The sequence below is a fragment of the Notechis scutatus genome, chromosome 2 (assembly GCF_049901735.1).
Source record: "Notechis scutatus isolate UNSWTSFEM ecotype Mainland chromosome 2, rNotScu1.2, whole genome shotgun sequence".
NCBI classification, from domain to species: domain Eukaryota; kingdom Metazoa; phylum Chordata; class Lepidosauria; order Squamata; family Elapidae; genus Notechis; species Notechis scutatus.
The window spans coordinates 222691679-222713981 of NC_142010.1; the positions used below are offsets into that span (position 1 = coordinate 222691679).

The following is a 22303-nucleotide window of genomic DNA, read 5'->3' on the forward strand; positions in this document are numbered from 1 at the left end:
GTATCAGAATTAGGATTACCTGAAAATTCAGTGAGGTTTACATTTACAAATTTTTAAAGAAAAGTTCAATTAAAAAACATATTTATTTATTTATTACAAAGTATATGGCAGCCCATCTTATCATGATGACTTTTAACAATAATGAAAAACACAGTTACAACATAATAAGCACATAATCCAGGCTGTGCCACATTCTGATCCCATCGGAGTTTGCAGTAATCCAACCAGCACACAAGTAAATAATTCACAGGATTCATTTATGGAAGAAAACTTGTTTGTATAATATATAGTATAATGCATGTGTATGATACCCAAGTCAGAACCAGAACTCAGAATCCAGAAAGTCATAATTTTAGAAGCAATATAAGCACAGAAGCAATATCACAGAGGAGTAACTCTTATATACAAATCAGTAACCCTAAGCTACACCTAGTCTCCAATCCATCTGGCTCACAACAGGTGCTGTTTCTTAGTCACCAAACAGTTCCCATTGGCTGACCTGTTACCATTCTATTCCAATTCATGAACTCTCATATACCGACACCCCCATTCCCAATGACATAGCCAACTCTTTAAGCCTTATAAAAAGTAAACAGGCTTAGAGCTTATCTATGCTAAATCTGGGGATATGCTGAAGTGTGTGAGCCACCACAGAAAATGGTCTCTCACTGGGTCCACCAGATGTAGATGTAACATTTTTAAATGGAGTCACAGCATGCCTCTTCCACCAGATTTAATGAGAAAGGTAAACACAATTAGCGAGAGGTGATTCCCAAATAACCCAACCCATGCTATGAATTTGATAGATAACTACCACCACCCTTATGTGAACCCAGAAGCCCAATAGAAACCAACACAACTCATAGAACAAAAATGTACCAGTCAAGGAGTACACATAACTACGAATGAAAACGAATATATGTGTCCCAAGGTAAAGTGGCAGGATTCAATTTGGATCAGTCACTGGGACCAGATGTTTTGTCTTCTGAGTTTTTAGACTCTTGCTGAAGTCCAAGATGAGCGACCCAGATTGGATCCGACACATAATTGCCCACACTGCTGATTATGAACCAAAAGCAGTTTCCAGATGCTCTTGAAGAGCAGCCCAATATAAAGCATCTTTCAATAGTCCATTTAGGAGACAACTATGGTATGTATGACTATGAGTTCTGTGGTGATTACAAGTCATGCACAACACAAAGTTTGGCAAAAGTTATCCTGTCTGCAGCTGCCACCTGTTCCTCAAACAGGAAACACTGCCCAGAAAGACACCCAAATTGCACTGTATTTGTTTGGGATCCTGCAATATCCTCTAGAGGTAAAGATATATCTTGAAGATTCCAAAACCAGAGCCACTCAGTGGGTTGAGTTGAAGCCTGTCCCTCCTCATCGAGACCCCAGTTTCCAAACATGGAGAAATAATCTCCAGGGTACTACTTGGTCAGCCATGGGTAGACATAAATGTAATGATACATATACTGTATAACAAATGATATCCTCACTCCATGCCATCAGATGACCATAACCAGTTGTTTCATGTAGATGTTAAAAGGAGAAATCTGCACAGCAGGGAGACTGGTGCAATAGCAACAACCCCTAATGATCCCTAGAACCCAATAAAAAGGGTCTTGCATTCAATAATCTATGAATGCCACCAATCTTGGAATACCATAGCGCCTCCTCCACTCTCTGTCCTTGGTCCTTGACTAATGGCACAAAGTAAAATCTGTGTGGGTGCATCTTCAAGAAAGGAACACCTCCCTCAAATCCCATCCAGGTTCCAATATTAAACACCAGGTCATCCCTCTTATTTGTGATAGATCACTGATGAAGGAGGTCTTATTGCAGACTGAACTCTGATTCAGAAGCAGAAACCAAGTCATGACCTCTAAAGGCCTGTTGATCAGAAAATGGGGTCAAACACATTGTGTTACAATGTAACACTTGTGAAAAGCATCAGGGCTATGTTTCCCAAGTGAGCCCCCTCCCACTATGCCTTCCTCATCCATTACTAGACATGTTCTAGCCTATCCTTATCATACACATTCCAGATTCCTCCCCCCACCAATTCGCTGGCCCATCTCTAGATTAAAGAGTCCCAATCATGTCACAAACCAGGAAGTCCATCCCCCCTAGGACACTTCTATCCATGTAATCAGGTTTTCCAGTAGCCCTAGACCACACACTTTACCCCTATAAACTTCCCAGTAGTATCCTATGGTACTTTAATATCGTAAGAATTTCATCAAATTTAGAAATAAATATCTAGGAGGATTTTCCCAATGTGAGGCCTCTCAGTTATGTTTAAAGTATAATCCCTAGGATTTCAAGTCAGCAAGCACCAGTCCCAACATATGTGGAAGTCACTTGTCGTATAACGCATCTGAGTTCAAACCCTAAAACTAAATTACAAAAAAAGTAATTTAGTATTCAACTTAAATATTTCACTATTTCTTTTTATCACCAGATACTTACTTTTGGTGTTTAACTTCCATTTTCATTTTTTGCTTTGGTGTCCGATCTCCATGCCGTATTACAGCAATGACACATCTAAGCTCCATCCTGCAAGTATAGAAGGAATGTGACTAACTATATGCTTCTATTTATTATTGAAATGAAACAATCTGATTCAGTGATAAGCAATTTATATTGAACTGTAGAAGACTGTGGAATAAAATACAAAGTCTAAAAAGACTCAGTAAGCATCTTTTTAAATTGGACTAGAGAGTCAATGGCAACTTGTTCCATAAAACAACTAGTATGGCCTAATTATCCAGAAAAATGATGGGGTTGCCTATACTATATGCTATATACTATACACCAGAGGTCTTTAAACTTGACAGCTTTAAGACTTGTGGACTTCAACTCCCAGAATTCCTCCTCCAGTCATGTTAGCTCAGGAATTCTGGGAGTTGAAGTTCACAAGTCTTAAACTTGCCAAGTTTGAAGACCCTTGCTATACACAGAAGCTACAAGTATCATAGATGTTTTATTTTGGATTCCCAAACTGAGCAGGGGATAGGACTAAAAATTTAAATGCCCCCTTCCAACTCTATGAATTTATGAAATTCATATTCCTAAAGAAAGCCCAGACTTACTGTAAGTTAAGGTTATCTCCCAACAAATTAAGCATGGAAATTGAGGAAGAACTCAGTAAGGCACTAGGCAATAGATGGAGGTCCAAGTTTGCATTTGTTTGGAGTACATCTAAATTCCTTTAAAAATATTTTCACTGAACTCAAGAAAGGTATCTAGAGTTGCAACTCTTAATTGTTTCAAGTGTAGCAGCATTTGATCCTGAATATAAAATATTACTTTTGTGAATAGAAATCTGCGTTCATAATACTGCAGGGTATATTTTGAGTTTTGCATTAGATAGCAAAACATTCAATCTGAGTGAGGCATTGCTTTTGGTTATGTATGGAGAAGGATTACCTCTTCCCCGGAGATAGCAAAATTTAGAGTCCTTTTTAACAAAGGGAACAAGAGCTGAAAGACCACTAATAGTGGGGGAAATATTTGGATTCTGTCTTTCTCTCCAGCAGCCTTGAGCTCTGAGGAATATGACTAACTACTACTTTCGAAATGATGGGTAAAATAATTAAGAGCATTGTGTTAAATGTAATCTTGCCTTTGCTGTGCTCTACTAAAGTCTCCTATCGTACTGGATATTGTGTGTAGGTAGTCTTCAACATATGACCATAATTGAGTCTGGAAGTGTGGTCATATGCTGGTCATCATATGCCCAATTTTATCTTTTTTTTTTGGTGGTAGCTGTTATGCAAACATTAAACTCATTGGCCACAATTAATGTTTTTTTTCTGGAAACTGGAATACCAGTCCCTGGCCAAAAATAAAAATCATAAAATGCAATCATGTGACCATGGGGTACTGCAGATGGCCGTGAATGTGGCTTAATTGCTAAGTGCCCAAAATATGATCCCATGACCACAGAGGTTGGCCATTGAAACTTCAAATCTGGGTTTTAAGTACCTTTTGTAGGATCCATTGCAACTTCAAAAGGTCAATAAGCAACCAATCGTAAGCCAAGGATTAACTGTATTTAAGGCTGTATTTATGACTTTATCATTAGAATCTATTACTTTTGCTTAGAATTTTACACTCTAAATTCTGAACATATAGGTTTTTTCCCCAGTAAAATTTCATTTTATATCCTGTAAGAATAGTTTATTTTCTATAGAGGGAACAAAATGAAAGATTGTCACACAGGGGCAGGTTGTATTATCATCATTTATTTTTTGCCATTTTCAATATGTAATTGCCAAAAAGACAGTATAGGTTGTGAGAGAATTACCAAGCCCATAACTTAAAGCAAGAGGTTTAACCAAAATGTGAAGTCCGCAGGCCTACTGGGGGAAGAGGACTGGAGATATCTAGCTTTCCATTTGATAGGCTCAACTGTTCTGCTATAGTTATGTGTTGGAATGTGATGCAGAGTCGCATGAGGAGGGGATCTTTCCCAAGGAGCAAAAAGGCAAGTCAGCTTAGACTCTCTGGCATGCAGGAAGAGGCCAGAGAGGATCCTCCCTAACCTTTCACAGGGTTAGATAAATAGTTATGCAGACTATGCTTCAGTCTATCAAACTTCCTGGCTATTGGTGAGCAATAATAAAGAAACTACTATGAGCAGATCCCTGTGTTGTTGTTGGTTCCTTGAGCCTGACAATTTATTATCTATGGAATATGTATATTTACAGAACCTAACATGGATAAGAAAAACAATCTTGGTGCAATTTTATGTAAATATTTTCTTCTTACATTGTTCCTGAGGTGGTTGGCACAATAGGAATATCTTCTGCTTCCAAAGGTATAGACCAAGGGATCTGAAATTGTGGAGCAAGTTCTCTCATAACTATATTTCTAAAAGAGGAAAGGTAAATGATTTATTGAATTAAAATGTCTTAATTTATATATTTATATACTATGAAATAAATAATTTGTAGCAATATCTAACTACAATTTTAATAATTAAACATATTAGTTTTTTTACACCTCAGTAAAGAAAACTCTGAACAATTTTGAGAATTGCCAATCTTTATCATTTGACAAATTAAGACTTCTGGTTAAAAATTATTGCGTGGATAATAATAATTATTATTAAGGCTGCCAGGAAATCAAAAGCTGAATAACAAAACCTACATTTGCACAAAGTAAGCACATCTTAATAACTCTCTTAAAAGACTGACTTCCTGAGATCTTATCCAATGTTGTTCCCTCAAAGGATCACTGGGAAATTATTTTTTTTTTATTAATTAAGATTTTATAGCATAAAAATGACAAATACAGGAAATAGAGAAATCTGGAACTCAAGTCAAACCAAGGATCCTTATGGGTCAATAACAGTGTCCCAAAGCCCACTCAAGTTCTTTAAACTCTTACCCAAGGATTTTAGCACAATCATCATAATACTTCATAGAATTTTTCACAAAACTGAAGCCATTGACATCACAGACATAGGACTGCCCATTTGCACGCAACAAGTCAAATCCACAAACTGTTTGCTATCAGAGAAAGCAACAACATGTTCAAAACTTGCAAAATATTATCTACAGACATTTAAAACTCAATAACTCTATGTAGCAGAAACAAAACATTCCACATATTAATAATCTAAAATATCACAGGATAGTGTCCAGTTTTCTTATATCTCTTTAAATGTTTATCCTGTCATATCTATGTTTAAATGGGACATTTGGAAAGGCAACTTTTTGAATTTAACATTCTTCTAAATTCTTATTCAATTATTTCTAAAATTCCAAAATATCTTTATAAACAGGTTAACAGTACAAACAGCTCTAAGACATCTATTATTTAGGGGCTTACTCCCAAACTCCCAAGAGGCTTCATTTATAGATTTTAATAGATTTTCTCAGCTGATCAAAGCAGGAGAAAGAAACATAGGGAAAAAAATACAGCAATTTGAAAAGCAGGAGATATCCTCTGTATTAAGAACAATAAAAACTATTTTCTGCACATTTTTGATACCAGGGGTCAGCAGTATGATCTTACCAATTCTGAGCTGCTTGCTATATCATAATTTTGCTATTTTACAAAATTGAGCAGATTTTTTATTATTTTTAATGGCTGTACCTTATGAGATTAAGCATTCTCATTTTAAATTTCATGAAATTTGACCATGGGGGGTGGATTATCTGGCCCATCATGTGAAATCATTCAGTGGTATCCAAGGCCTGAAAAGGGTTCTGACCCCTGGAATAGGCAATAATTTCAGAAAATATAATTTGGTTTGAAATGTTTGTTATTGTATCTTGTTACCTTAAAAGCCAGGCATACTTTCCAAGCTATTAACTTTTCCCGTGCATTAAGTATCACTGGATACCTCACTTCTTTGCCTTCGCTATCACGCTCCACCTTGCCATCTAGAGCAGGGGATTTACGTGCTTCTGCATGTGCATAATCTGGACCTACAGTGTATACCTATATTTGAGGGTAAAGGGAAAGACAAAGCAAGTAAAATCTTTTTGGTTAAATACATGGCATTAGATATAGTTTCACTTCATAGCCAGTTCCATCTCCATCTTTTATTCCTCTCCTTTTTTATCCTGCACTCTTCTCCCCTTTAATCTTTATTTGCATTGTATTTTATGCTATAATAAACTTTATTAAATCTTTTAAGGGAGCAGGTTATAATGCAGCTGTGCAACACAGGGAAAAATATAACTATTTCAACAATTCAAAACACAACAAGTACTTCATTTGCATTCTCATGCTCTTCAAAATATATTTTTAATTTTCTTTAAGAACAATTAATTTTCACTGAAGAAAACAAAGAAAGCTGTTTCACATTTAACTACAGCAATAGTTCAGTAATAGTAAATGTTTCACAGAATTGCTAAGGTCCTTAATCATTTGACTGCTCCAAAATTAAAACCTAAATATGCAATTATACCTTTACATCAGTACCATCTGTAGGCATGAATTCCTCATAGATGTATGAACCAGTTTTTCTCACATTGCTTTCAGGAGAGTAAACACTGCTTCTGCTACCAATCTGAAATACATATTTCCATCTATGTTTATTTATGCTAAAATACCCAAAACACATTTTTTCTTAAAAATTGCTTTGAAGAAAATAAAACTGTAGTTATAAATGTTTATAAAAACAAAATACAACATTCTTACCTGTGACAGGGTTGGAAGGAAAAAGGAAAATACACTGGCTACGTGGACTGAAAAAAATGTCTTTTAGGAAGGTTTCCTGAGATGTCTAAATTTATAAAACAGTATTTGTTAATCTCTCCTTCTGTAAAAGATCACTGCTCACTCTTCAATCTTAACTGCATTTAATTAATACATGGAAAGAGATTAGAACAACCTTTGGCTTTATCTTTGATTGAAGGCATGGCATTTTAAGTGGCTTAGCAATACATATGTGAGCAAAGGGGTAATCTGGATAAAAGGCAGCTTCTCAAATACTATTTAATTTTTTTTAGAAATTGCTATGATTGGATTGAGAGGTTGACCTTGGCTGTTACTCCTTAGCAACAATCAATTCCCAGATGAGCAGAGATTAACACCAAGATTAACATCAGACTAACAAAACAATACCACAAACAAGCTAACAGTAAACAATCCAATAAAAAATCACCAAGATAACAATCACCAACACTAAGGCCATAGAGCATAAAATGAGACCAAACCCCACTCCTTAATGATGTTACTTGGTTTGGGTAATGAAACATCTGCAAGAAAACTATGCTCAGAACACCAAGGACCGCTCATTTCAATCCTGTCATAAATATTATCCTCTATCAGTATTATTGGATTGACTGATGATAGTGCATGACTTTTAATGTCATACTTCATTACATACAATAAATATTCTTTTTACCCTATTGTTAACATTATCTTTTATTTTTATTTCATTTTTCTGAATAAAACAAAATCACTATTCTTAAAAAGAAACTCACTCTTTCCCCTTCCCTCTTCATCTCAGATTCAAGGTAACCCTGCTCCTTGGAGTTGTGAAACCTTAAAAATCATTTGGAAATGTTCAGATGAAGAAAAGAAATTGAGAATGGCATACTCTATCCTGTTATGAAGAAAGAATTCACTTAAAATTTATTTCTACATCTTGAACCTGTTATGGGAGAAAGGTAAAAAGCACTCATCAGGCTGATGGGAATACTATAATTCAGTGGTTCTCAACCTTTTATTCACCACAAACCTCCGATCATGGCCATGGACCACCAAAATTAAACTCAAGATTTAAATCATATTTCTTCAAGCCTTCACAGATCCCACCCTGTGAGAACATCATGACCCTTCAAAGAGGACCATCGGTTGAGAATCACGCTATAATTGATGTATTCCTGAAATTTTCTTTAATTATATGGTGGGGAGAAGAATACATTCAATAACATATCTTCTTGCAGAAAGATAGACTACAAAATGAAATCTAAATTAAGCTATAATCTAATTACTTGTTTACAGATAAAATCTATCTTGTGGTATTTAGCAGCCATTTTTGTATCCACTATTTTCTTACTTATTTCCACTTCATTCTATCCTACCTGTCATTATGAAGCACAGATATACAAATTATCTGTAATTCTTCAGTTAATGCAATTTGCAAGGTAACTCTCAGAATAGAATGCTTTTTAAAAAATAGATTTTATTAAAGTTCTACAATTAAAAAAACACTAATCATGTTTACAATTTTTGCAATACATTGTAGTCAGTTTTTTTCATCTTCCATTATTCATATCTATATACATATATACATTATTCGTATTTACATTATATGTTATCTATTATTCCTATTATCTATCCAAGTATATAAATTCTCCCAAACCGTATAGAATTCTCTTTTTTCCTTCTCTTGCAACTCCATAGTAAGCTTATTCATTTCCGCACAATCCATAATTTTTCTAATTAACACATTGTCTGTAGAATTACCCTCTGCTTTCCAATTTTGAGCATAGGTTATTCTCACTGCTGTCAGAATATGTATTATGAGATATTCAATTTCTTTTTATATTCGCCTCTAATTATTCCTAATAAAAACATTTCCAGTTTGAATTCTATTTTTTCCTTCGTTATTTCTTGCAGCCAAATTTTTAATTTTATTCCAGAATTTTTTGGCTTTGGGGCACAACCACCACATATGAAAGAAAGTACCCGTTGTTTGTTTACACTTCCAACATATTGGACTCAAATTTGGATATATCTTGGCCAATCTCAATGGTGCTAGATGCCAATGATAGAACATTTTATAAAGGTTTTCCCTATATGAGGCTGCCATTGTTAAATTTATAATTTCTCTCCCAAAGTCTTTCCCAATCCTCTAATTGAATGTTTTATCCAAAAATTTTCATCCATGCTATCATTGTGTTTTACTAACTCCTCCTCTGCTCCTTTCTCTCTATACCAAATTCTTCCATATCTTTTTTTATACTTTGTTTGCACCTGCAGATAGGGCCACTAGTCTAACTTAATTTCTTCTTCAATTTTTGATTTGTTTTTAGGTTTCCATGATTATCTAATAGTGTTGTACCTGATCATTTTAGCAATATCCATAGTATTTGGGTTGAACACTGCTTCCATAGTTGAAAGCCAGCCTGCTATCTTAGTATAGCGTTTTGATTTAATTTTATGCCAAATTTCTAATAATGCCTCCCTAATTAAATGTTGTATAACATGTGAATATGTCTTTTTATTTCTCTCCCATAGGATGGCGTGCCATCCAACTTGCAAGTCATGTCCCTGTACCGTTAATGTTCTCCTGTTGTTTAAAGATATCCAATCTCTAATCCAAGTTAATGTTGCTACCTGTTGATATATTTCCCAATCAGGGAGTCCGAAACCACCTCTGTATCTATTATCCTGCAATAGTTTTAATCTGGTTCTAGGTTTTTTACTTTGCCATATAAATGTTGTTATCTTATTTAGTACCCCATAGAATTTATTGTTTAACTTTACCGGTACAGTCTGAAATAAGTATAGCCATTTTGGTAGCAAGTTCATCTTTATTGCAACAATCCTTCCTACTAAGGACAGTTGCAATTTTCCCCATATTTCCAAATCCTTCTTTGTTTGGTTAAGTAATTTATCATAATTATCTTCATTTAAAGATGAACATTTTGCTGTCAACCAGATATCCAACTATTTAATTTTATTTGTAATTTGGAGTTCCGTTTCCTTTTCTAATTCATATATATATATATATATATATATATATATATATATATATATATATATATATATATATATATATATATATATATATACACATACATACACACACACATATATTCTAAAAGATTTTTTAACTAACATTTTAGTTTTGTTTTTATTGATTTTAAGACTCGCTACTCTACCATATTGATCTATTTCGTTTAACAATATTTTCCCAACCTCGTTCGGATTTTCTACAAAAAATACCGTGTCATCAGCAAATGCTTGTTTTATACTCTTCCTCTTTTATCTTAGTGCTGTAATTTCTTTTTTATTTCTAATTTGATTTAATGAAACTTCTATTGCAAGTATAAATATCAGAGGTGAGATTGGACAGCCATGTCTCACTCCTTTAGCTATATAAAATATTTCCGTAAAGTCCCCATTTACCTTTACACTGGCTTTCTGACTTGAATATATTTATCATTTTTACAAAGTTTGGTCCAAATTTCATCTCTTTCATTTGATATAAGAAAAATTCCCCAATTTAAATTGTCAAATGCTTTCTGCGCATCCAGAAAAACCAGTGCTACTGGTTTCTCTGGATGCGCTTCATAGTATTCCAAAATATTCATTACTGTCCTGGTGTTATTCCTAATTTGTCTTTTTGGGAGAAAACCATTTTGGTCCGAATGTATAACTTCATTCAAAACTATTTCCAATCTTTCTGCCATAATAGTCATTAATATTTTATAGTCAGCATCCAGCAATGAGATCGGTCTGTAGTTCTGAATTTGAGAGTGGTCCGTACCTTCTTTTGGTATCAGTGATATGTATGTTTCTCCCCATGATTTGGGTAGTTTTGCTTTTAATAGTGCTTCATTATACAATTCTAACAGCAGTGGTTGCATAGTTTCCCATAAAGCTTTATAAAAATCTCCTGGAATCCCATCTGGACCTGGCGTTTTATTGTTTTTCTGTTTATTGATTGCTTTTTCTAATTCTGTGTTATTTCCTTATCTGAAAGTTGTTTGTTTTCTTCTGAAATTTGTGGCAGGTTTTTTTCCCTTAAGACATTGTTCTATCTTATCCCTCTCTATTTGATCCCGTCTGTATAAATTTTCATTATATTTTTGTACAATGTGTTTCTTTACCTCCGGATGATTTCGGGTGTGTGTGTGTGTGTCCCATTTTCATCATGTAATTGTTGAATTAATTTCTTTTCCCTTTCCTTTTTTAAGGAATGCCATTCTTTTCAATTCAATCATGACTACCATCATCACAGAATATTTAAAAGAACGGGCAAACTATTCTTGTGTAAGATATATTAGTCTTACTTTCCGAAAGAGCCTCTGACTTCCCCCACCGGCAGATGTTGGATAATAAATATACACATTGTGGTCCTCTGCACTAACTGGTTTTTCCACAAATGGCTTTTGGAAAACTTCCCCATTCACTTCCACATGATCTTCTCCTTCAATCAAATTGCATTCTGGAAAAAAAAACCATAAATAAATACAGACCTCAGGTTTCAGTCACAGATTTTAAAAAATCCATTATAAATTAAGACAAGAAAACTGGCTATAATCTCTACATGTATTTGAATGAGTTGCGGAAGGATTGCAGGAAGAGCTTAAAAAAGCAAAGCAGGGAGGTTGTGGAAGAAAATGGTAATGGGACTTGTTAAGCATTTATTGAAGCTTAACTGATTCTTCATATGCTATGATACGGTAAATCACTAAATCAGCCATCTCTCTTTTTTTTTTCAGAATTTCAGAGATGTCTGAAAAAAAAGATGTCGTTATATTACAGAGATGCTACAATACTTTTGCTGTGCAAATGAAAGTATGTTTTCCAAACAATTCTGAAAGCATGAATAGCTCTAGAAATGATCCCTAGTAGTAAATGGAATGGAAGAGCAATAGAAAAGTAAGATAAGAAAGAATATATTAAAAAGAGCAGACAGAACAGTATAAATTGCTTTTACTGCCAAACTTTTACTTTACATAGAATACATCTAGACAACAATTAGTGTACCAAACGATTTCTCTTTTTAGCAACATGGACATAACTATCTACTTTTAGATTGCTATATTGTTTGAATACAGTAATAGCTTTTTTGGCCACAAGCCAGAAAAGGAAAACTGGAAGACATGGTTTCCCTCTTGTTACATTTAAAAAGAACACTAATACTGAATGATATGACAACCTAAAAACAAAACATACATTTATGATTTGCAGCTTCATTGTTTGTAAGGAACAGGCTGTTGATAAAATGCAGTTGGCTTGTGACTATAATGCAGTTGAGTGTTGTGGATAAAATGCACCTGATTGTGGCTACATTGCCTTAAAGTGTTTTTTGGGAAACTGTAACATTTTAACTGAGTCCCTCTTCCCCAGAACAGAAATGAAGGCTATCTGAAGACATAAACAAACAAATAAAACATTAAGAGTATTGAGAGCCAAAATAAATAAGTGCCTAAAAATAAAAAAAAAAGCAAATAACATCAAAGCTTATTATATTTTCTGTATTTGATCCTAGGTGTTACAGGAAACTGAACACTGAAGGATATAAAAGGAGCAACGGAACCAAGTTTTCCTAACTAAAGGAAAATTTAGTCTATGGAAAAGAATCAAAGAATATACCCATAAAATATGAATCATTTTGACACAAGCATCTACTTCTAAAAGTTTTCTGAAATAAAGAAACCATTGTATTGAAATGACAGTTTGTTTAGCAAGTCTAGCAAAAGAAAATGAAATTAAATATTTTTATGAACTAAATTCCTATAGAACTTTATTTTGAAGTTCCATTGGGTTCAGTAGGTTTAAAAAAGACTATTATATACTATCAGTTACATAGTTTTTTTCCTTTTTAACCTTGTAACAAAGACCATCCATGTCATCTTCCACTCTCAATTCATATGTTGATTATAGACACAAAAATAACATTTTATTAACAGACAAGAACAACTGTTTGTAGATGAGTCCTTTGAAATGCCAATATAATAATTACCTTGGGGATTATTTGGATCCCGGTTTAGGACTGCATAACGAGGAAGTAAAATGCCTTCATCTTTAAGGATGCCATAAACTTCTCTCCTGAAAAGAAATAATATATCCCACAAAACATTGCAATTATTGGAAAAACATGAAAGTAATTTCTAATTAAAATCACAGGATAGCCAGACAATTTTGTGTAAACTTGCAACAAATTAGAAAGTTACACTATTAAAAGCTGGAACTAATAATTGCAAAATGTAGAACTTCTAGTCCTAGACACAAGATATTTCTAATTCAGTTTTGAAGTATTACAGTACATTTGCCTATTTCCACAAGAGAAAGAAAACATGATGGTGAGAATTAGAATGAAAGCCTCCTCTTCCAATTTACTGTGCAATTTGATGTGGGACAATCAGATTAGAAGATAAGTGTAAAATTGAATTTGAGCACTTATTTCTTTAGGTTAGCATTACTGATGTCAAATTCTCACTGAAGATAATTTCTGCATTCTAGAAAATCTGCAGTTCTCTGTAACAGCTTGATGCTGATAGTAGGAATAACACAGTAATATAACACAGTGATATGGCCTTGTGAAGGGCATTCATGTGAATGTGTACAATCAAAAGGGGGAAAAAAGAGGAGGAATCATTTAGAAACACTAAAAATCCTTGAGAAAAAAGAGTTTAATAAATAAGCAACGTTAATAAAACATAACAAACACGGACAAAATACACACCTTGAAAAATGTAAACTTGAAAATTAAACATTTTCAGATGTGCTTATAGGAGGATGTTCTTTGCAAATATAGTAACTAATATTCCACTTTGATCATACTGGTACGCTAGAGGTACACTTGCAGGTTTTCAGTTAATAAAATGCAAGGAAAATAGCAAAAGAGGCATTTACATCTAGGAGATAAGAGTTTATTTACCTGTCTTGTATATGATACTGCATATTCAAATCATTAATAACAAATGGATTCCTGAGTTTAGAATAGGCAACTGCTTTGTCCAATGGAAATCCTAAACAAAATGTAGCAAAGAAAATCTATATTTGTTTTTAAATAGTTCTTAAATGCATAAGAATTACAACTTATAATTGGAATTTCACAATTGATTTATTCTAGATAAGTTTTACAAATTATTTCAAATTCCTTCATCTATAAAATTACCTGGATTACAGTTTTATAGTTTCATCCATCCTATTTTAAAAGCTTTTCTCTTTATTTTGTTTACCCCATTTTGTTCAACTGAAACATCAGGTATCCTATATCAGTTAACTATCAATTCAAATACAACAGTAAACCAGCAATCTAGTATTTTCTTAGCATAATTTTTTAAAGTCATAAAATAACATTACAATCATTACAAGTAAATTTCACTAAATTAGACTCATTTTTGATAAAGCGTGTGTGATTAAGCATTCATTAGAATTCCAACTCTTTTAAAATAAAATAATGGGGAAATTGAGAATAGCAAAAATATTAAGTTAAATCAATTTAAAGGAAGGCTCAAAAGGTTTTGTTATACATGTTTCCAATTCACTATGTACTTCTTTCCAAAATTAGCATTAGCATAATTTGACATAAATTATTTCCAAGATTAAATGTTTTTAACTGTTGTATAAAGTGGACCAATGATACTTTACATCATTGTAATAATGTTAATCAGTCCGTAATATATTTATATTGAAACATTGGACTACATCTATTTTTACATATCACTAGACAATTGAAATACATTATTCTTTAAATATGGTTCAATGTAACAGATTTCAATAACACTATTCAATATTATTAAAAATATTCATAAAATTGTAACAAAATGTTTCACAGCATGAAAATTTTTACATTGTACTGAATAAACAGCAATCACCTTTAGAATGAAAAGAAATGAGACAATCACATAAAGGCCAGTTTTCTACAGGTTCATTCAAAACGACATCTTCTTCAAATATCACTACTGTGATGTATTTAAACATGGAAAGCCGTTCAAGGATTTCATTCATTGGTTTTGATTTTGATTTTTTTGCCATAGAACATATTCCTACCATGATCTGTCTTTCTGGTGGCTAAAAAAAAAAATTGTTAAGATCAATTATGTTATCAATTAAGGGAATGTTTCTATCCTTGTTTGATAAACAAATCTCATTATTATATTATCAGGTTCATGTATTAAGAATAAAATATGAATTGGAAATCAGTGCTTAATTTTGCATAAAGTATACAGTAAAATTAGTATAAAGAAAAATTGTTTTACTACTTCTTGCATAAAGAAAAAACTATTATGCCCATTTCACAAGATTTAAAAAAAACATTATATAAATTTGAAGTTACCATTTGAAAGTGAAAACATCTTTCAGTGCATTAGGTTATTAAATTACAGAAAGCACAATCTGCAGAACCACCCTTTAATGAGACTTGTAATGAGTTATAATAGTTATGGTGAGCAGCATTGTTGAATTGTAGCTACATAAGTTTGTATTTAGATGCCAGCTGCACTAGTCAACTCCACCAATGGAAATCTTTGAACTACTTGCAACACAAAAGAAACTATTTTCTATGCAAAGTATGAGTAACATGTTTTGATACTATAGGAATCAGAGACTAATTTCAGATACTAGATTTTACTTTTCTGTGACATAATCCATTTTTTAAAAAAAATCTTAATTTCAAAAAGTCTTCCAAATTCTGATACATAAGTTACTTGTAGCACTAGATAACCCCAGTCTAAACTATGGGCAGCCATATAAATGTTTTAAATAATAAAATAAAATAAACACAGTACGTACAGAATCATACTCTTCATCATCATCATCCTGATCATAGAAGGAGGCAAAATTGGAAGATCTGGAACAATCCAAAAGTTCTTCCCCATCTTCACCGCCCACAAAAAATCTAGGAATGTCACTCTCTGTGGCATGAACAGACATTATTATAAATCTTAAAATGATTTACATAGAAACTGCAGTTACTCCGAGTACTTAGATACTGCACATAATTCCCAGTGCATGGAACTGTAAAAATCCTTGCAGTTGGATTGCAGTTGCTTACGTAGTTGCTTGCTGTCTGATAGTCAGCTGCCAAAAGCAGTTTTAACTGATATCATCTGCCCATTGTTTTCATACGTTACATTGGTGAAAAAGAATCCAGATTATTTCCCTGAGATAAAGTAGCAACTTTCTATCCTAGAAAAGAAAGAAAGAACGTTATTCAGCTTATTTCATTACCAAGAGATAGTTGAAATAACTTTCTGAAAATATTTATATTATTATAACTCCAAAAGCTATTCTGTATGTTATATAAAAAAGTACTGCATGAGGAAAATAAACAGGTACGGGAAAACTGGATTTATGTATCATACTAAAAACTACACCATGATTTGTTTAGTTTCACTGATTATGATGTGGTAACCCAGCCTCAGTGTTTTATAAACCATGATTTGGCACTTAGCCATATGTGAACTAGGCTGATCTGGGTTTTGTTTTTCAAACCATATTCAAAACAAATCCTAGCAGAGTGTGGAGTGGACAACCTATCGCTCTTGACTGAATAACAGGACAAATAAATGCTACACAGAGTATTAGGTTTTTTTTGGCATTTTTTCCTGCCTCCCAGTATCAGTCCAGATTTTTTGCAATACAGTTCTAATGGCCTTAAATAAAATGAAGAACTAATAAGTTTTAATAATGAAGCAACAGTTTAAATAATTTAGATACATAATACAAAGACAAAAATAATTGGAGATCTTACTTGGAAAAATTGAAATCAAGTAAAAAAGAGGCTGACAGAAGGAAAAGGTCACTAGATGTCACAGCTGACACAATCAAGAGGTTGCAAGAACTCAAGTTACTGACAGAAACTCATAGTGAAATGATGATATATAGCAAAGAGTCAGGATGAACAATAAGTAAAAAGAAATGTGGGAATGGAAAAATGAAAGCAGTGCACTTTTCCCACCGTAATGGACAGATTTTTTTCTCAAATTCTCAAAACAGAATAAGTATATAATTTTTTTTCGTATACTTTTTAATTTCATATATTTCACATATTATACCTTCCAGGTTTTAACTCACGCTTCATCAACAATTATTACATGGATAGGAAAGTATCAGAATATATTAGCAAGTTTGGCAAACATAATAAAATGATATGAGCCGCGGTGGTGCTGTCGTTAGAGTGCACTACTGCAGGTTACTTCTGCTGATTGCCAACTGCTTGCAATTTGGCAGTTCAAAACTCCCCAGGCTCAAGCCTTCCATCCTTCTGAGGTGGGTAAAACGAGGACCCACATTGTTGGGGGCAATACGCTGCCTCTGTAAACCACTTAGAGAGGGCTGTTACTATTGCTATATAGATCAAATGTATAAAATGCAAAAAAACCTGATAAAATAAGACAATAAAATATTAAAGTCTTAAAGCCAGTGGCTGTGTTTATATGTGCACCCATTTGAACAAAAATATAGTTAAAAGTCCAATTAATCAAACAGAATACAAAAGCAGAAAAAATTACTTTCATTTTAAATTTTTCATTAAGCAGAATTATATTTCTATATAGTCATTATAGAATCTAAAAATATTAACATTCTAAGCTGAAAATAAGTGATCATTATTCAATTTACTCTAAAAACTTTTGGATTTATTTATTACCAAATATGAGAATTATTTCTAAAGAAAATATACATTAATAAAGTGTCTTTTTAAAACAGAATTTGATAGATGTAGGTGCTTGATCTTGAACTGATAAACTGATGGCATCATTTTCAATTTAAATTAGACAGTAATACTTGTGAACAAGACTTTTGCAAGGCAGCTTCAAAGATGAAAAGAAATAGCAACATTTTATGATCATTTTTGTGTAATCTACTATTTACTATATAACAAAGCTTGAGTGTAGTTAGACTTGTCAAAAACATTTCATATTATTTCACTTTTTATTTTATATCTTGATTATACAAGTCAATATTCTTCCTCTTTAGTTTATGTATAAACTAAAGGATCAAAGGATAATTATCTATTTGCAAAATAGATAAACAGTGCCATTAACCATAATTCACATAACTTTTTTTTCCTATGTACTTACTAAAGTTCTGAAACATTTTGTTAATTTAGCAGCAAGAAGAGAAGGAATTAGAAATATCAAGTTACAGAGACAAATGTAACATACATGAGTAGAATTGAACTTAAAGTTAGATGTTAGCCTATGGTTTTTATGCTCTTTGCCACAAAGTTAGCTGCCATATCATCCAATGTGCCAACCTATTTAAATAGTCACTGCTCCTAGGATTAATATTTTAGTTTTAATATTAGTATTATTATTTAGCACCTAGAAAGCTTCTTTAGCATCAAACAAAATCTATACTACAAACAAAACAATATAAAATACATTCAGAAAAAACTGAAGATGGCAACAATAAAAAAAATCATGTATTACAGAGCTTCCAGTGTTAAGTATAAAAGTATGAAACCTAGTGAGATATATTTTTATGAAGTATTAATCTTTTTTTTTCATCTAATACATTTTCCTATCACCTTTGAAAGTCCATAGTTGGAAAACTGAGCTAGCCTAACCCCAGGAAAGATGACATCAACAAGCTCAAAGGGCAGTATTTATTACCTCACTGTTAATATCTAATCAACAAGCAGCAGCATTGCAAGAAACTAGTTATAATAATCAAATGACATATAAATGTTGCATTTGCGTCAATTAAATATTAATGGCCACTATATATTGCCCATATCAACAGAAAGCAATATTCAATTTAATTTATTTCTGTGTCCATTTCCAACATAAATCAATCTAAGTTTACCACAACATTCACCTATTCATTTGCTAGTTTGCATGCAGACAAAAATTAAAATATGCCTTCATTTTTAAGAAATTTTGAGATCTGATGAAATTCCACATTTACTCTTGTTTTTCATATAGTTCTACACTTACACTTGGGATCCCTAAAAATGAGGTGTTAAAATATTCAATCTCCCCTGCCCTCTCTTTCCCACTGGCACAGCAGATGGGGTGGGTGGAGGGTTCTCATACCACGCTCCTTGGCGGCCAATTCAGGATCCATTTACTATTCAGGACTCCTAACAGACAGGAAGGAGAAATCAGTATTTTCCTTGGAACCTCCAGGCAGCTGTTGTATATCAGCAAGGAAAAAGATAGTCTCCAAAATGTTAAGGTTCACAAGACAGCGATAGTAGGCTCAGAATCCTTTCCAGCCATAATATATAAAGCTGTATGATTCTGACATTCTGAATTAAGTTTTTCATTATGGAATTTTGGATATATTAAATAACCCGCGCTGTTTCTAGGAAAAATGGCTCTTAGATTTCTGAACAAAATTGCTAGAATGCACTTATCTCTTTAATTCAATAAGCAACATGCTTTTTTCTCTTCACACAAAACTATCATTTCTCCCTCTTTCTCTCACATTCTTAGTTTTTTCCTTACCCTCCACCCTCAGAACCCCATTACTAAATGGGACTACAAATCTTTCTGTTGCCAATCTAACGGTTGTCTATAAAGTCCTGCAGATATCCTTGTCTCCAAGTCACATTTCATCTAAGAGGTCACGCTCTTCAGGAGCCATCATTACATCTGCTGCTAACATAATCTGCCTTGTTTTTCTTTCACTGCTTAACTCACAGTTTTTCAACCGTAGCAACTTTTAAGATGTGTGGACTTCAATTCCTAGAATTCCACTGAAAGAATATTGTGATTTTTGTTATTATACATAATAGCACTGCAGAAAATATTTTAAATATAGCTAGAAAGACACCGTATTTCTCACAATGAAAAAAATAGATGGGGAAAAATTGAGATGACAATGTAAACTTTTTTAAACAAAGAGATTTTATTCAGTCCTGTTTCCATTGGGAAAACATTTCTGGGTTTTATTCTCAAAATACCAAAAAGGAACTTAGACTTTAGTTTGAAGATTGAATAATTGTGTAGTTATAGAAATGGTTTGTAACTAAACAGTTATTGCAATTACAGAAAATGTTGTTGCTGCAAATGTAGTGTCCCCCCTCCATTTTAAATCTTAATTTAAATGTATTTTGTACTATAATAAACCTTAATAAAACATTTGGAAGAGAGTAATACTTCTCTAGCTTGATGCATTTAGGGAAGAATGTCATGGTATGCAGTTTGTAGCTCAGCCAGGTATGTAGCAGGTACAAGACCAAAGACTGGCAGAGCAGTATGCCAAAGAAAGGGAATGTGATGTGGGTAAAGTATTTGCTCAAGCAACTATTCCATTTTCCTGGAGCTGTGTGCAACTGTATGTACTGTGAACTATGCAGAATATGCTGGACTTCACAAACCCATTCACATGGAAATCTAGGTATGATTGGTGACTTAATGGATATAAAAGATGTAACTGGCTGCTTTCACACTAATGAACAAAGTATACCACATGATAATACAGGCAATATAAAATACAACTTAGTTGTCTCTAGGAATACGAACATTGCATAAGTTTGGATTCTTTAAAAAAGAGAAAGAGAACAATGGATATCAGGATTTCGTTGCCAAGTACATGACATAAGTTAACAATATAGTTCTTGTATCACATGGAATAATTACAGATAACATTGATCACATTGAACTTTAAACCAAAGGGAGAGGATTGAGATAAAAAAAGGAAGTGAAATGTATGCACATGAATGTTGAGAAAACGTGGAACAGATTAAGAAGTGGCTAGATAAGTTGGAAAAATATGTGTCCGTTTTAATGATTGATACTTACCTAGATTTACAACCAAAGACCTTTTCTTATTTAAAAAAAATAGCCACTTATATGCTTTAAAAAATTTTTTAATGCGATTGTGTAAATCAGAAATATTTTTTATAATGTTGAGGTGTAACCAATGATATTTTCAAGTGCAATCTGTAAGATATTTGCTAATAATGAAGCTAAACTTAATGCAGTATTTTAAAAAGGTGTTTCTATGATTTTTAATTATAAACTAAAACGTTTTTACTGGTAGGAAAATTGAAACATTTCTCTTTTCTTCTTCTTACATGACTCCCAAGTCATGTAATAGTGAATCACAATTTTTACATTTTTTGCAATTAAGCAAACATTTTAAATTAGCAAATTATCATCCACAAAATAACAAAAAATTATCTACAATGCTATTCTCAATAACTTGCTTTATTTCACCAGAAATTTATCTTAGTTATTCCATAATACTCAAATTCTGAATGAAGATATCCAAATTTATTACCTTAAAAAGGGATTGTACAGATATTAGGAATGGGAAACATTTTTGTATCCTTGGTTTTATAACTGATCATACTATACTGAGAGGAAAAGTACATGATGCTGACTGTGGTCCTTTTATTTTTAATGATCATGTAATTATCTTGTGACTCATATTATCTCTATAGTAATATGTGGTTTCAAAAACGACCTGTTCAAAATTCTAGCAGGCAATATACAGGTAGTCCTTGACTTACAACCATTCATTTAGTGACCTTCAAAATTACAACAGCACTGAAAAAAAATGACATGACTAATTTTCACACTTATGACCATTGCAGCATCCCTGTGGTCATGTGATCAAAATTTGGACCTTTGACAACTGGCATGTATTTATGATGGCTGCAATGTTCCAGGGTCATGTGGTCATCTTTTGTGACCTTCTGACAAGCAATGAGTCAATGAGGAAACCAGATTCACTTAACAACCATGTTGCTAATTTAAGAACTGCAATGATTCACTTAACAAATGTGGTGAGAAAAGTCATAAAACGGGACAAAACTCACTTAACAAATGTCTCACTTATGTTGGGCTCATTTGTGATCGTACATTGAGGACTACCTGTATATTCGACTTTCAGTTATATACTTGGCACTGCTTTTCATCAGATAATTTCCTAAGACAGGAAATTATCAAATATAAATAAATATATTTATCAAATATTTATATTTATCAAATATAAATAAATTCCAACATATTTATTTATTTAATTTATTTAATTTATATTGCTGCCTATTCACCCATGGCGACTTGAGGAGGCTTACACAATGTAAAACCATATTTAAAACAAAAAAAATAAAAATAAAAAACAGTAAGTATTGCTGGAGCAGTTAAATCATTAACTTCTTTCCTTCAGTTAGCTTTATTCCTCTTTA

At 32.8% G+C, this 22303-nt stretch overlaps 1 protein-coding gene across 19 annotated transcripts in view; it reads right to left on the bottom strand.

Moving 5' to 3' along the window:
* Positions 1–22303, bottom strand: part of PPIP5K2 (diphosphoinositol pentakisphosphate kinase 2) — a 70589-nt gene that overhangs the window by 45965 nt on the left and 2321 nt on the right. For 18 of the 19 annotated variants that reach the window (XM_087958100.1, XM_087958099.1, XM_087958096.1 and 15 more), the window contains exons 2-11: positions 15952–16347; positions 15036–15231; positions 14093–14183; positions 13175–13260; positions 11496–11650; positions 6932–7033; positions 6298–6459; positions 5401–5522; positions 4780–4881; positions 2476–2562 (exon numbers count right to left, since the gene is read on the bottom strand). In XM_087958100.1, the coding sequence (XP_087814226.1) occupies positions 2476–2562; positions 4780–4881; positions 5401–5522; positions 6298–6459; positions 6932–7033; positions 11496–11650; positions 13175–13260; positions 14093–14183; positions 15036–15231; positions 15952–16092 (1244 nt within the window). In that variant the 5' untranslated portion in view covers positions 16093–16347. Of the gene's footprint in view, positions 1–2475; positions 2563–4779; positions 4882–5400; positions 5523–6297; positions 6460–6931; positions 7034–11495; positions 11651–13174; positions 13261–14092; positions 14184–15035; positions 15232–15951; positions 16348–21934; positions 22040–22303 lie in introns of those variants that run through there. The other variant, XM_087958097.1, reaches the window with a different exon arrangement.